At 37.2% G+C, this 13,874-nt stretch overlaps 1 protein-coding gene across 1 annotated transcript; it reads left to right on the forward strand.

Annotated features, from left to right (window-relative positions):
* Positions 1-495: 495 nt before the first annotated feature.
* LOC126713458 (calcium-dependent protein kinase 11-like) lies at positions 496-10,342 on the forward strand. Its single transcript, XM_050413209.1, has 7 exons — positions 496-1,261; positions 4,559-4,702; positions 4,824-4,976; positions 5,110-5,225; positions 7,017-7,184; positions 7,292-7,516; positions 9,865-10,342. Exons 1-7 carry the CDS (start codon positions 673-675, stop codon positions 10,027-10,029), a joined length of 1,560 nt encoding a protein of 519 aa, XP_050269166.1. The 5' UTR covers positions 496-672; the 3' UTR covers positions 10,030-10,342.
* The last annotated feature ends 3,532 nt before the right edge of the window (positions 10,343-13,874 follow it).

Here is a 13,874-nt window from a genome sequence, read left to right on the forward strand (position 1 = left end):
TCTCACAATTTCAGTTAAAAACAAAAAGTGTATAAGCTGAGTATATTATTGTGTAACAGTTATTTTTTATATTATTGTAGGAAAAAGTTAACGAATGCCTGGGCATTAATTTAAGAAATATTTTTTAAAAAATCATATGAAAAAAAAAACCAAATGATTTTTTGAAATTTTTTTACACCTCTTATAGAAATGGAATCAAAATTTTCCTAAAATTATTAATTAACAAATACCCTAATAACCCGTTAATCGCATCCAATATTGAATGGGAAACAAAAGAATGTGAAATCTGATTCCCATTCCCACTCTTATCCTTTATTTTACTAGTATTTTCTGAAATGCTGATGTGGCTGGGTACAATTATGTCTTGGGAGTCCTGCAGTCCCACCTGTGACATCTTACCATCCAATCAACACACCCCAAATTCTGACACCACCACACTTCCGTCAACAACAAAATTGACTCAAGACAAATAAACAAACAAAAAATAAAGACTTCCCAAAAGAAAAGTATGTACCTTTTGATCGAGATAGCAATAGCAACGAGAGGAAAAGTAAAAAGAAAAGAGATTCTATTTCGATTCTCAGCATTGTAAAAAGGAAAGAATCACACAAATCTCACAATTCACAAATCACAAATCACAGAGATCCATCTTCCATCAAAATCTGCTGAACAATGAAGAACCAAACCACATCATCACAATCAACAACAACAACAACAACAACAACAACACCAACACCACCGCCAAAGCCAGCAACCACAGTGTTACCCTATCAAACCCCAAGACTCAGAGACCATTATCTAATAGGCAAGAAGCTAGGCCAAGGCCAATTTGGTACAACATACCATTGTACCCACAAGTCCACAGGTGCTTTCTATGCCTGCAAATCCATCCCAAAGCGCAAGCTTTTATGCAGAGAAGACTATGAAGATGTTTGGAGAGAGATTCAGATCATGCACCATCTTTCAGAGCACCCAAATGTGGTACAAATCAAAGGGACTTATGAGGACTCTTTGTTTGTTCACTTGGTTATGGAGTTGTGTGGTGGAGGTGAGTTGTTTGATAGGATTGTGCAAAAGGGTCAGTACAGTGAGAAAGAGGCTGCCAAGTTGATTAAGACTATTGTTGGGGTTGTGGAGGCTTGTCACTCTCTTGGGGTTATGCATAGAGATCTCAAGCCGGAGAATTTCTTGTTTGATTCACCTGCTGATGATGCTAGCCTCAAAGCCACCGATTTTGGCTTGTCTGTCTTCTATAAGCCCGGTTCGTTTCTGGGTTTCCTTTCATTTTCTTTACTTTTCATTGGAAATGCTTGTTTGGGTTTATTTATTTATTTTATGCTTGTTCATTTCTAAATTATTAGTATTGTTCAGCGTTTTTTTTTTTTTTTAATTATTTTATTTTATTTTATTAAGACTAATTGATCTTGGTTGCGATTGATTATTCAAGTGGGCATCTTTCTCTTTATCTATAAGATTTAGGACTTTTCTATTTATTTTATAGTTATCATAGGATTTGAAACCATGACACCTGCTTACCACCGGGCCAATACATCAATTGGTTTTTAGTATAGGCGGGATTCAAACTAGGTCCCTTGGTTGATTACAAGAGATTTTACTAGTTGAACTAACTGGAATCCACAACTTTCCAGTGTTTTTGATTGATTAGAATGCATGGTTGGTTGAAGGGTACATGTATTTACTTTTTTTATTGCTTGGACATTGCAGGTTCTTGAGTTTCTCTGTTTTTTTTTTTTTGGACTGAAGTTTTGTATTAAGTTTGTGGAATAAGACAATGTGCCTTTTATCCATCCGGAACCTGGTTGATTAGTTGGTGTTTTCCCCTTTTTTGTAGTTTTGCTGTTGTCATTTGGTTCTCCCTGGCTTGTTTCCAATTTGGTTGTTTTCTCTTGGAATCAAATTGTTCTGTCTCTGTCTCTAAATTCCTTTTGATATGCGTTGATAGTTTCCTCAAACAAACTGCTGGGTTTTAATTTGCAGATTTGAGACTATTTTTTCTCTTTGATTAGAGGACCTATTGGTTGGTTAGCATGTTTACATAGAATTCCTAGTTTTTATTTATTTTCTTGGAGTGGACTTGTTGGTATCATTTTGTGGGATAAATTGTTCTCTGTGTGTGTTTTAGTTAGGATTGTGGTTGGTCAATGATTTTTTTTCCGATTCTGTCAATTTCATTGTTTACAAATTTCGTTCTTCCTGTTTCTTGTGTTCTCTTGTCAAGTTAAAGTTTTGAAAGGTTTTCTCTATTTATTATTTTGTACTCTTGAAACTGCCATTTTTAATTGTCCTCTCTCCTATTTCCTTTTGTACCAATGCTTTTAGTGTGTGTGTGACAGATGTATGTTGCATGTTTCCTTGATTATGAGTGTTCTTGCCATGGTATTCTTCTGAAGTGAAGAACAAATCAAATACAATTGGTATTGATGATAAGAATCTTGGTTCTCACAAAAGTCTTTACATTCAAGTCGTAAGTTCCTGGTCTATGTTACCTGTCAAAAAAAGTTCTTGGTCGATGTATTGCACTTTTGTTTTTGATTTCTAGTTAGGAATCTTCTTTAAGTTTTTTAGAATAAAATGGCAACTTTTGGTTCTCTTTGTTGATATATATATATATATATATAAATATTTATCACATGATGTACTGCATTATTTAGAGATGATACTTACCTAAAAGGCTAAAACAAATAAAAAATAAAAAATTTCTAGAGATGGTATTAGAAGTTGAGACGAATTCTGACACTCTTTCTCTTTTTCCTTGAATTGTACATTTGTTGTTAGCTTGTCCAATTCAGATATTCTAGTCATTCATATATAAGAGCTCTCTTTCATAATTCTTGCAATTATATTTTTGATTTGAACTTTATAAAAAAATAATCATGACTTCGATAAGTAGACCTAAGCTGTAGTAGCCTGATGGCTGGCTTAAGTTTGTGTTTCAAATTCTTGAGCCTTATGTTTTCCTTCAAGAGTGGTAAAGTGGCTGGGTTCACTCTTCTATGGATAAACCAAGAGACTACTCCTAAAAGTAATAAAGTTTGCTGCTGGATTGTGGTAGTGTTCATAAACACACAACTTCTTCTAGGATTTCTTAAAAAGAAGTTTTTTGAACCTGACTGTGTGCTTTCACCTGTATTCATTGCTGCACTAGTGATCAGAAATAACTTAGGAAACCAATAACTTTTCATGTAGATAAATTTTGGCCAACAGTGGGAAACTTTGTCATGTCACAATGTGATAAGTGGGTTGGATCATTGGAGATAGTGGGAATTGGTTTCCTAACTAGAAATTGCATGCTCTGGTTCCCTCCATGGTAGCTTTCTTTGAGTTGATGGTGGCTCTGATAAGATCTTGACTATTGTGGGTTTCTTCCACTGGTGGTTTTCCTAGGAATGATGGCTCCAATGATCTATCTTTTTGCATTTTTAATGCCTTATTATCGCTTGACAGTTTTATATTGGTGTATACGTTGATTACTTTCCATATACTTGGGGCTTGATCCTTACATTCATTCCTTTATTGATTTTTATTATCAAAAACTAAAAATAGGAAAGTGTAAGCTATGCTGAGTAGCAGGCCAGATACCTTGTTATAGTCATACAAGAAATATAAAGCAGCACTCATAAATAATGCTTACTGTCTAAGATGTAGGAAGTTAGATGAAAAAGGTTGCTATACCTTAGAAAGCATAAAATGATATATTTTTGTGGGAAAAAGAAAACAGAAATACTGGGACAAAGAAGAATTCTTTTCACACAATGAATAGGATTGATTAAGGAAGTACATTTCCAAATGACAGGAAGAATGGAAAGTGTGGGCATAAACTTTTATAAGTGAAAAAAGCAATTTGAGAGATTTGTGCATGTATGTGTATTAGGAGCTCAATATGTGAGGTGATTTCTAAGTGCCAAAAATTCAGCTTTGAAGGCAATACTTTTTCTCCCCTTTTTGTATATAATCCTTTAATTCAATATCTTTTTAAAAAGCAATTCCTCATAAGCAGGCTTCTCACTTGGTGACTTTGGTTGAATTGACTGACATGGTAGGACTTTGAAAAGGAGGGTATCCCATGAAAGTTATTTAACAGAGTAGTAGGCATTGCCTTATATTAATATGTTCTATTGGTAACTGGTATAACTGAGTTAGATTGTTTCTTTTTTAGTTTTGTCATTATTAAAGCAATATATATTTATTTTTATTGGATAGTATGTTAAACTTTTCACAGATGCATACTGTTGATGTTTCCTGAGTGGAAGTTTACATTTGGAATTTGACATCCACACGTGTTGCAGGCATGAAAAGTGCTAGCAAATAGCATGATAATGCCAAAACCAATGGTTTATCTCACCGTACTTAAGTCTTCAGCTTTATGTATTTCTATGCACCATTTTAAATGTTCAGGCTTGGAGTTTCCAAGAGATTCTTCAGATAATGGCCCATTGCACACCTTCTCAGTTGCCAATCTTTTCTGTTAGTCTTTCAATGTTTTGTTTTTAAGTTGGAACTGTTGATTATTTTTCCTGATGTCAATCTTTTCTTGTAGGACAAGCTTTTTGTGACGTAGTTGGAAGTCCCTATTATGTTGCACCTGAAGTGTTGCGAAAGAATTACGGACCTGAAGCAGATGTTTGGAGTGCTGGTGTTATCCTTTACATCTTATTGAGTGGAGTTCCACCTTTTTGGGCAGGTAGTGATCTTGATAAGCTAAGATCCCATATATTCTGGATTCAAAGCTGTATACCTGGGAGTTATATTCTATTTTGCTTATTTTAACCTGGGCTGTTACTACCTTTTCCAATTACTTGCAGAATCTGAAACAGGAATCTTCAGACAGATTTTACAAGGCAAAATAGATTTTGAATCGGCACCATGGCCTAGTATTTCAGAAAGTGCAAAAGATTTGATACGGAAAATGCTTGAAAGGGACCCAAGAAAACGAATTTCTGCCCATGAAGTCCTGTGTGAGTTGTTTTATACCTGTTATGCCTAGTGTGCTTGCTACTCGTAGAAGTAGGGGGTTTAGTAATGTTCCTTCCTTTGTTAAAGCTCTTATTCCTGTATAAGCAATAACAATAAAGTTTATTTGTGTATCAGGTCACCCATGGATTGTGGATGACAGAGTTGCTCCAGATAAACCTCTGGATTCTGCAGTTTTATCACGGCTGAAGCAGTTCTCAGCAATGCATAAACTTAAAAAGATGGCTCTGCGTGTATGTTTCTCTCCCTTAAGTTACTTCCCCTTTATTTTTTTTCAAATGGATTTCTGTCTAAATATATTATCATAATGATCTGGTTTTGATCTGATTAGAGATCAGGTATTGAACTTATTAGACCAGATATCATTAAATGAATCTTCCTGGTTTAATATATAATGAGTGACTTTATATAAAAGAAAGAAAAAGAAAAAGAAATACAAGCCACATCTCAAGTACACAGGAAGTGTACTATGAGAAAAGCGAAAAAAGTCAACACAAAGTGCACACATCTAAAAACTCTACAAACAAAGAGAAAGACAGGTCATTCAAGCTCGATATCCACTCAAACAAAGTACGCAAAAGAGATCTTTTCAGCTCAAGAATGGAAAGTTCCTCTCCCTCAAAGATGTGATGGTTCTGTTCTCGCCAAATCAACCACAGTAGGCACAATGAAACAGCCTCCCAAATTACTGCTAATCAACGATGCCCAAAATTCCCCCTCCAACAAGCCAATAATTCCACCGCCCTCTTAGGCATCACCCAAGAAATGCTGAACGGACACAACACCATTGTCCATGGGCGCTGCATGTGATGATGAGACAAATACATGCCTTTTGGAAAAGTGAAGGATATCTGCTTTCAAGGCAAAGCTGACAGAAAAAATAGCATAATAAACAAATATTAAGTTCCATAATTTGAAATCATCTCAAACTCAATGCAACTCAACTAAGCCTTAGTCCCAACTAATTAGGTTCAGCAGTAGGGATCTTCTTATGCCTCTTGGCCCTTTCTAGGGCCATGCCCCCATATACCTCATTAGTAATCATTGTTTTTCCCTACATCTTCAACCCACATCATAACTTGGGATTTTCTTGAAATGAATGACATAATGAGGAAATAGTTCTAACTTGTTTTCGGGAGTAATGCAACTTAGTGTGTCAAAATTATAATATATTATATATATATATATATATTGTGTCTGTGTGTGTTTTGGTTGGTGAGTAAAGATGTTTATATTAATGTATAGTCAAAGGCCAGTAAACTTGAAGTATAAAAGATGCAATGGCCTCTATGAGGAGAGCAAAGGTCCTATAAATATAAAGAAAAGATATGGCTGGCGAGAGGTGTGAGCTACATGAAAGGAATTATGATTTAAGAAAAATATTTTTGTAGTTTCTAGGCATAGCTATCTCTTATATAGGATTCATTTAAAATTCCAATCATATCAAAATTGATAGGTTACACAAATTCAGCAACATAAATTGTTGAATAATGTACTTAAAGAGTTTTGTGATGGAAGGATTGTTTGGCATTCTAGGTGGATTTTATATTGTCATAAATGTTTGGTTGCATAAATAGCACTTCAGGTGCCATGAGAGGAATTAATGAACTCATCATTCTTCATTGGTGAAAATCTTCTTTCATTCATAATTATGAAACTTGTGACAAAAAACAATTGTTTTGGTCCAGGCCAGAAGTGATTATTATATCCATCAATTTTCCATGTCTTCAAGGTGGGAGAAATAGTCACAATAACCGGAATTTTTATTTCCCTGTGTAGATGTTTACTTCTGTAATAATCTTTAATTCAAGTCATGAGTTAAATGAATCCACTTGCATATTCTTATACAATATTGAACCAACCTTTACTTCCCGTGAGATGAATATGAATGCAGTTATAACTGTGTGCACCTTCCTTTCTCAGTTAAATGTATGCTTCTGTTTCCAGAGTTGCCACTTCTTATTTGTTTCAGTATTTATGCAAATTTTGTATTTATTTCTTGCTATGGAAAATTTTGTTTTCAGGTCATAGCAGAAAGACTTTCAGAGGAAGAGATTGGTGGTCTGAAAGAGTTGTTCAATATGATTGACACAGACAATAGTGGGACGATAACATTTGAGGAACTTAAAGAGGGTTTAAAAAGAGTGGGCTCTGAACTGATGGAATCTGAAATCAAGTCTCTTATGGACGCAGTAAGTAGATCATCATAGACTGTGACTAGAAAGTTACTTAATTTTGCTGATCTTCAATTGATCTAGTATATATTCTCTATTATAACATAATTGAGTTGGTTCGGCAGGCTGATATAGACAATAGTGGATCAATAGACTATGGTGAATTTCTTGCTGCTACTTTGCACATGAATAAGATGGAGAGGGAGGAGAATTTGGTTGCAGCCTTCTCCTTTTTTGACAAGGATGGTAGTGGTTACATCACCAGTGATGAGCTTCAACATGCTTGCAAAGAGTTTGGTCTAGGTGATGTCCACCTGGAGGAGATGATCAAAGAAATCGATCAGGACAATGTAAGTCCCTCTGGTTATGTTATTTATTCTGCTTAAAATCTTCTATTTTTCTGTTAAAAAAATCTTAGATGGAATTTTACTTATTAAAAAAAAAAAAAATTCTAGATGGTGTTTCATGTAATCTTCATCATGACTCACATGTTTCAGTTATATGTTGCTTACCCATTTTTGTTCCTCTGATATGCATATAGAACTGATATGCCTTCATGGAATTAAATCTGCAAACTCACCCTCCACCCCATGCTTTTGGGGGGGAGGAGATGCTATTTGGTCTAAGATCATGTGCTGATCCCTTTTTGTTGGAGTTAAGGATATGGGTCATAGTATATCTATAGGCATTAACTCTCATCTTAACTTTTAGTAGATATATTGCATAATGATCCTAGTGATGGTTTGTACTCTTGGCAACTTCTGTGTGTAAGTAAGTATGGCTTGGAGATTTTGCATGGACTTTGGGTTACAAGATAAAATTTTAGGTTCCTAGAACCCACTACCTCGCTTCACCTCTTTCTACAGTCAGACTGAAATTTTTGGTTATGGTTTTGTGATTAAAATTTTTGAGGAAAGATGAATCTTAACAGAAACCTATTCTTTTAGACTCAAGGGATGGAAATTAAGTTTGATTATTACTAGTGGTATTTTCGCGTATAACCTTACTTACTAGCAGCTGCGCAGAGAATGAATAGGTTTTAAATGGACTGCTTTCACATGGACTTGGAGTATTACCATGGATATTATTGGAGTATTAGAAAATAAATTGCTATAGAATAAAGGTCCAAGTGTTGATCAATCATGGTTTCTTTAATGATTAACAAAGTCAGTCAAATTGGTCGGTTTAAACATTTTTGGGGGAAAATTTTATGTTCCATCAATGAGAATGCAGTGTAGGTCCAGAATTGTTGAGTATAAAGATGTGGATAGATGACATAGTTGTCCTGGAAGAAGTTTCTAAAAGGAGTAGTTCATTTTGATTGTGGTTTTTCCAGAAGTGGGTTGGGGGGGGGGGGGGGGGGGGTGCTGGGGAGAGGGATTGATATTTTTGGATTTCTGGCCCATGGCAATGGGCCAGAGAGAGAGAGAGAGAGAGAGAGGTGATGAAGGTAGGTGGTTTGTTAGGGTTATGTTTGTGGTCAAAAATGCCGTGTATGTTATATTTGAGGACAGATGCTAGAGGTGCTAACTACATCCTCTGATCCTCACTTGTGGATGCTTGATTTTGGTAATGCATAATATATCAATTTTGCTTTCCATATTTAGATCATCACACTTACATTTTGGAAGACATTATCTTATTTATCTATTTTTATTTGGGGTTGGATTTGGGCGGGAGTGGGGGTGGCTGGGGAGTTAGTTCACTGCCTATTGTGACTCGTGCACAGTACATGAGGAATTTGTACAGTATCTTTATCTGTTTCTTATTTGTTTGAAGCGAATGGTTGAGTTTGATTTGCTATTCAGCAATTTGTTGTATTATCACCAGCAGTTAAAAGTTTTTGGTTTTAGGGAGCATATAGCTTTTGAAGAAAGTCAGATCTGACGTAGAGGATGATTCTGTTTTCCATTGTTACTGTGGTGTTGGTGTTGATCAATTTGAACTATCCTACACTCTATGAGAAATGTAATAGAAAAAATTGACTGCATGACATTCCCCAAATCTGGGGGAAAAGTTCGAAAATATGAGGAAGACCATCAAATTACTCAAGAAACACTTTATTTGTAGAAGGGACACCACTACACTTTCGAAATATAAGTTTACCATAATGTGGAAATACAGTTGTATACAGAAATGATGACTCTTTTGAATCAGTGAGCTTTGGTACCTGTATTGTGGTTTGACAGACGAAATCATTAAAGAAATAGACTGCTCATTACCACATTTTTGAGAGAATCATGGCCTTGTTATTTTCCAAGAATAATTTTTAAGTTTTATGTTTTTTTTTATTTATTTATTTTTTATTTTTTTAACTACAGTAGCATTTTAAAAGTGTGCATGTGTGCAGAGCTTTTTTTATGTCCATTTTCAGCTTTTTTCCCCTTAAATTTACTTCTAGTGCTTGCAAAACATATTGGTTGTGACTTGTGAACCTCAACAATTGCAGCTAGTGATCAACTGGCGAAATTCAGAATCATAAGTTGCAAACACTGACCTCAGTTTTGTAGTTCTGTTAGTGAGATAAAGTTTTGATTTTCTGTACGTACTGATTTTTTATAATGATTACTTATTCATGGACCCTTCTTTGTCACATTTTGTTCATATTTCCCAATGGACTATAGAATGAATCAAGATTAGAAAATACTTATATTAAAACGTTTGTTCTAATTTGGGTACTATAACCATCACTTTGCAGGATGGCCGTATAGATTATGGGGAGTTTGCAGCAATGATGAGGAAGGGTGATGGAGAAGTTGGGAGGAGTAGAACTATGAGAAGCAATTTGAACTTCAATTTAGCTGATGCCTTTGGAGTAAATGACTCAACTGTTGACACTAAACAAAAGCAATCCTCTGTATAGTTACGAAATAAGAAGGCAGTAGTCGCAGTTTTAGATCATAATTATTCTCAGTTCTTGTTTTAGCTGGAACGATGCATACTTTTCTCTTAATTGGGTTATAGTCGTTTATTTGTAATGTTTTAGAACGACCATGCCTCATCTGTGTTGTGTAGTTTCAACTTTCAGCAGGAGTGAAGTTGATGTTAACAGAAAAAGCAGCAGCTTTAATGAAATAGATGTTCAGTGTATGTGCTACATTATAGATTTTGTAGCCATGGGGCTGCTGTTTTGACATGGAACTTGAGGCAATGAAGACTAATGGCTATTGTTATAACATTAGTTTGTCTTTTAATTGACAGCAATGTCAGTAAAATATGCATGAATAGTGTTGCTCTATGATTTTTGAAAAGATGGATTGCGTAAGTGATCTTGGCCAAAAAAAAAAAAAAAAAAGCATCAGCCAGATATAAGACACGTGGCATTAAAAAAAATCTAATGGTCTTAAAACAATCATCTAAACCACACAAAATTAATTAAATTCCACGTCTTACCTTTGACTAAAAACCTGAAGGATTTTAATTGAGGTGGATTTTATCTTAAGCACTAGTATTGGTGGTGCTAAAAATAGTAATATAGCTGTAGGGACACGATTATTCACGACCCAAGAATGACATTGAGCTCGTATGTAAAGGGCCCGAACAATGTAATTTGTAGAGTGTGGGCTTGAAAGGCTGGACCTTGGTCACCGGACAGCGGTCTAGTCGTGATTTTTATGGAAGCTTATACGAGGGTGGACTTGGCTTGACTAGCTAAGCCTTCCGTCGGTGCGGCTTGTAGGGTTTAAGTCCTCGGACCACGTCCGAGGAGTGTAGTATCCATCCCCTTCTCCCTTTTGTAGGATTTATCCTCCTTCTAGGATCCCCCTTCCCCTTGGCTCTCTTTCCCTTTTATACTAGTGTTTACTTCCCCTTTAGTGTCCACGTGTAAGTTTTGCTTTTTGGGGCACAGACCCGTCCTATCAATCCATACATAAGAGTGGTTGGGGGTGGTTGGGAAAAGTTAAATAGCATGGTCTGGAGTATAGGCCTGTCAGATGCAGGGTTCCATACTACGGTGTTGGCAGCTTTCTCCGTTGTACTGCCCTTGTACTGAGTTTGTCCTTTTCTTCAGGTGTTTTGTGAGGTGCCGAGCATAAGATCGTCCTCAGCCATATATCTGGGCCTTTTCTGGATTTTTACTTCGCGTCCTTGGGAATCATTCTCCTTGGTTTGGATCTTGGGCCCTATTATGAAGTGGGCTGGGACCACAAATTCTCGGGCCCCACAATAGCCCCTCAAAATCCTGCTGCCCGACCTCCTGGTTGGGGAGGGGGGTTTTGGTGATGTCGGGCTCAAACCATGGCTTGCCCAATTCTGTACTTTATTGATGTTGGTGTTTTTCCATGTGCATGGGAGGTGCGCCGAATTATGAGACATCCCTCTAGATTTACTCACGCGGCGTCCTCGACGTTTCAGTGCTCGAGGCGCGCCTTCACGAGGATATTCAAATCTTATGGTTGCAGACGGTGTTGGAAATTGAGCCAAAACCGTCTAGTCTGTAGCATTTCTTGGAAACCTGCATAAATTAAATGCCGCCAATTTGCCCTTTATATAGGTAGGATAGGAGGTTACTCCCTTTACATATAAACCCCTCGGCCCCTTGAAATTCATAATCCTTCATCCATACTCACAGTCTTCATCTCTAGTGCAATCCACCCTTAGAGCAATATGTTTGAGGCACAGGTGAGGGTGAAGGAACCACACCCGTTCCAGAGGCACCGGATTCTTCCGAGACTCAAGGTGGTGCGGTCTGGACGGGGGAGATACAGACTCAAGACAATCCTCCGTTTTCACAAGGTGGGGGTGATATCTCTACCTCTTTTAGTCAAAATCTGAAGCAGGCACTGGTCGCATCAGATTCTTGGTGCGACAGCAGTAAGGTTTCCCGTTGTCAGGGCCATCCGCTCTATCGCGAGCGTGGCTAACATGGAGGCTCATCAACTTCCTGTGTGGCCACCTGCGAATACCCTGCTCCCTGCACCTTTTCTTCAAAGGTGCTAGCCCCACGTTAGGTTCTTTTGCTGCCTGAGTTATAGGCACGTAAAAGTACTGAGGAATGGTTTTCTTAGACAACATTTTGGAACTGCTGCATCCCTCTTCTCTGTACCTCTTCTTCTGCTTTTTCTTCATTCCCTTGTATCTTTTCTTTTTGCTTATGTAGTTAGTTTTTAGTATAAGCTTATTCAAGCTCTTTCATTGTACGTTGTACTATTTCTTTGTCTTAATAAAAGATGAATCTGTTTCCTTCTAAATACTTTTCTTTTCTACATCAATTACTTTGTAAATGGGTGTACTACATGTGTATTTTCCTTTAATGATATTTAGGGCAGGAAACCTTGTAACAAAAAGCTATTAATTTGAACTTATCAGCATTATCAAATATAATAATGCTAATCCACAGTAGATTAAACTTATGAGACTAACCGAGATAAGAGCTGAGTGCTCCGTAATGCATGTGAGGCAGCCGTCCGAGAATGAGAAACTCAAAATAAACCATTTGAGAGGGTTGCCGAGTAGGGAGGGACTTTGGCCGTGTTTTTTATAACGCCTGGCCCCATCACAATCGCATTAGTTCCCTTGGTACTGAGGATCCGAGGATAAACTGGGGATTCCATTCGGTTTAGGGATTAACCTGACTACTAATGGGTAACCCCTCTATAGGGTAGAGTCTGAGGGCCATACAAAGACCAGGTTGTGTCCAGAGCCTTTATTTTTTCTTTCAGGTGGTTGGTTTTCCCATAGGCTTGAGTCCGAGGACCATACAAGGCCTTGGTTCTGTCCAAAACTTGTATTTTTTCTTTTAAGTAGTTGGTTCCCCATAGGCTTGAGTCCGAGGACCATACAAGGCTTTGATTCTGTCCAAAACTTGTATTTTTTCTTTTAAGTAGTTGGTTTCCTCATAGGCTTGAGTTCGAGGACCATACAAGGCCTTGGTTCTGTCCAAAACTTGTATTTTTTCTTTTAAGTAGTTGGTTTCCCCATAGGCTTGAGTCCGAGGACCATACAAGGCCTTGGTTCTGTCCAAAATTTGTATTTTCTCTTTTAAGTAGTTGGTTTCCCCATAGGCTTGAGTCCGAGGACCATACAAGGCCTTGGTTCTGTCCAAAACTTGTATTTTCTCTTTTAAGTAGTTGGTTTCCCCATAGACTTGAGTCCGAGGACCATACAAGGCTTTGGTTCTGTCCAAAACTTGTATTTTCTCTTTTAAGTAGTTGGTTTCCCCATAGGCTTGAGTCCGAGGACCATACAAGGCCTTGGTTCTGTCCAAAACTTGTATTTTTTCTTTTAAGTAGTTGGTTTCCCCATAGGCTTGAGTCCGAGGACCATACAAGGCCTTGGTTCTGTCCAAAACTTGTATTTTTTCTTTTAAGTAGTTGGTTTCCCTATAGGCTTGAGTCCGAGGACCATACAAGGTCTTGGTTCTGTCCAAAACTTGTATTTTTTCTTTTAAGTAGTTGGTTTTCCCATAGGCTTGAGTCCGAGGACCATACAAGGCCTTGGTTCTGTCCAAAACTTGTATTTTTTATTTTAAGTAGTTGGTTTCCCTATAGGCTTGAGTTCGAGGACCATACAAGGCCTTGTATGGTTCTCGGTTCTGTCCAAAACTTGTATTTTTTCTTTTATTTTTCGAAGATTAGCCCCTCGACCAAGGTGGGGGGCGTTAGCTTGATGTTGGAAACCCCTAGAGCTGCCCGTGCCATTGACACTGCGAGGTGTAGCCCCTAGCGGAAATTTATGTCAGAACAACAACAACATGTTACTGGAAAT

Source organism: Quercus robur, chromosome 2, assembly GCF_932294415.1.
Source record: "Quercus robur chromosome 2, dhQueRobu3.1, whole genome shotgun sequence".
NCBI classification, from domain to species: Eukaryota; Viridiplantae; Streptophyta; class Magnoliopsida; order Fagales; family Fagaceae; genus Quercus; species Quercus robur.

Coding starts and splice junctions, on each gene's coding strand:
- LOC126713458 (XM_050413209.1), top strand. CDS start 673: ATGAAGAACCAAACCACATCATCACAATCAACAACAACAACAACAACA. Junction 1,262..4,558: donor GTCTGTCTTCTATAAGCCCG/GTTCGTTTCTGG, acceptor CTTTTCTTGTAG/GACAAGCTTTTTGTGACGTA. Junction 7,517..9,864: donor AAGAAATCGATCAGGACAAT/GTAAGTCCCTCT, acceptor ATCACTTTGCAG/GATGGCCGTATAGATTATGG.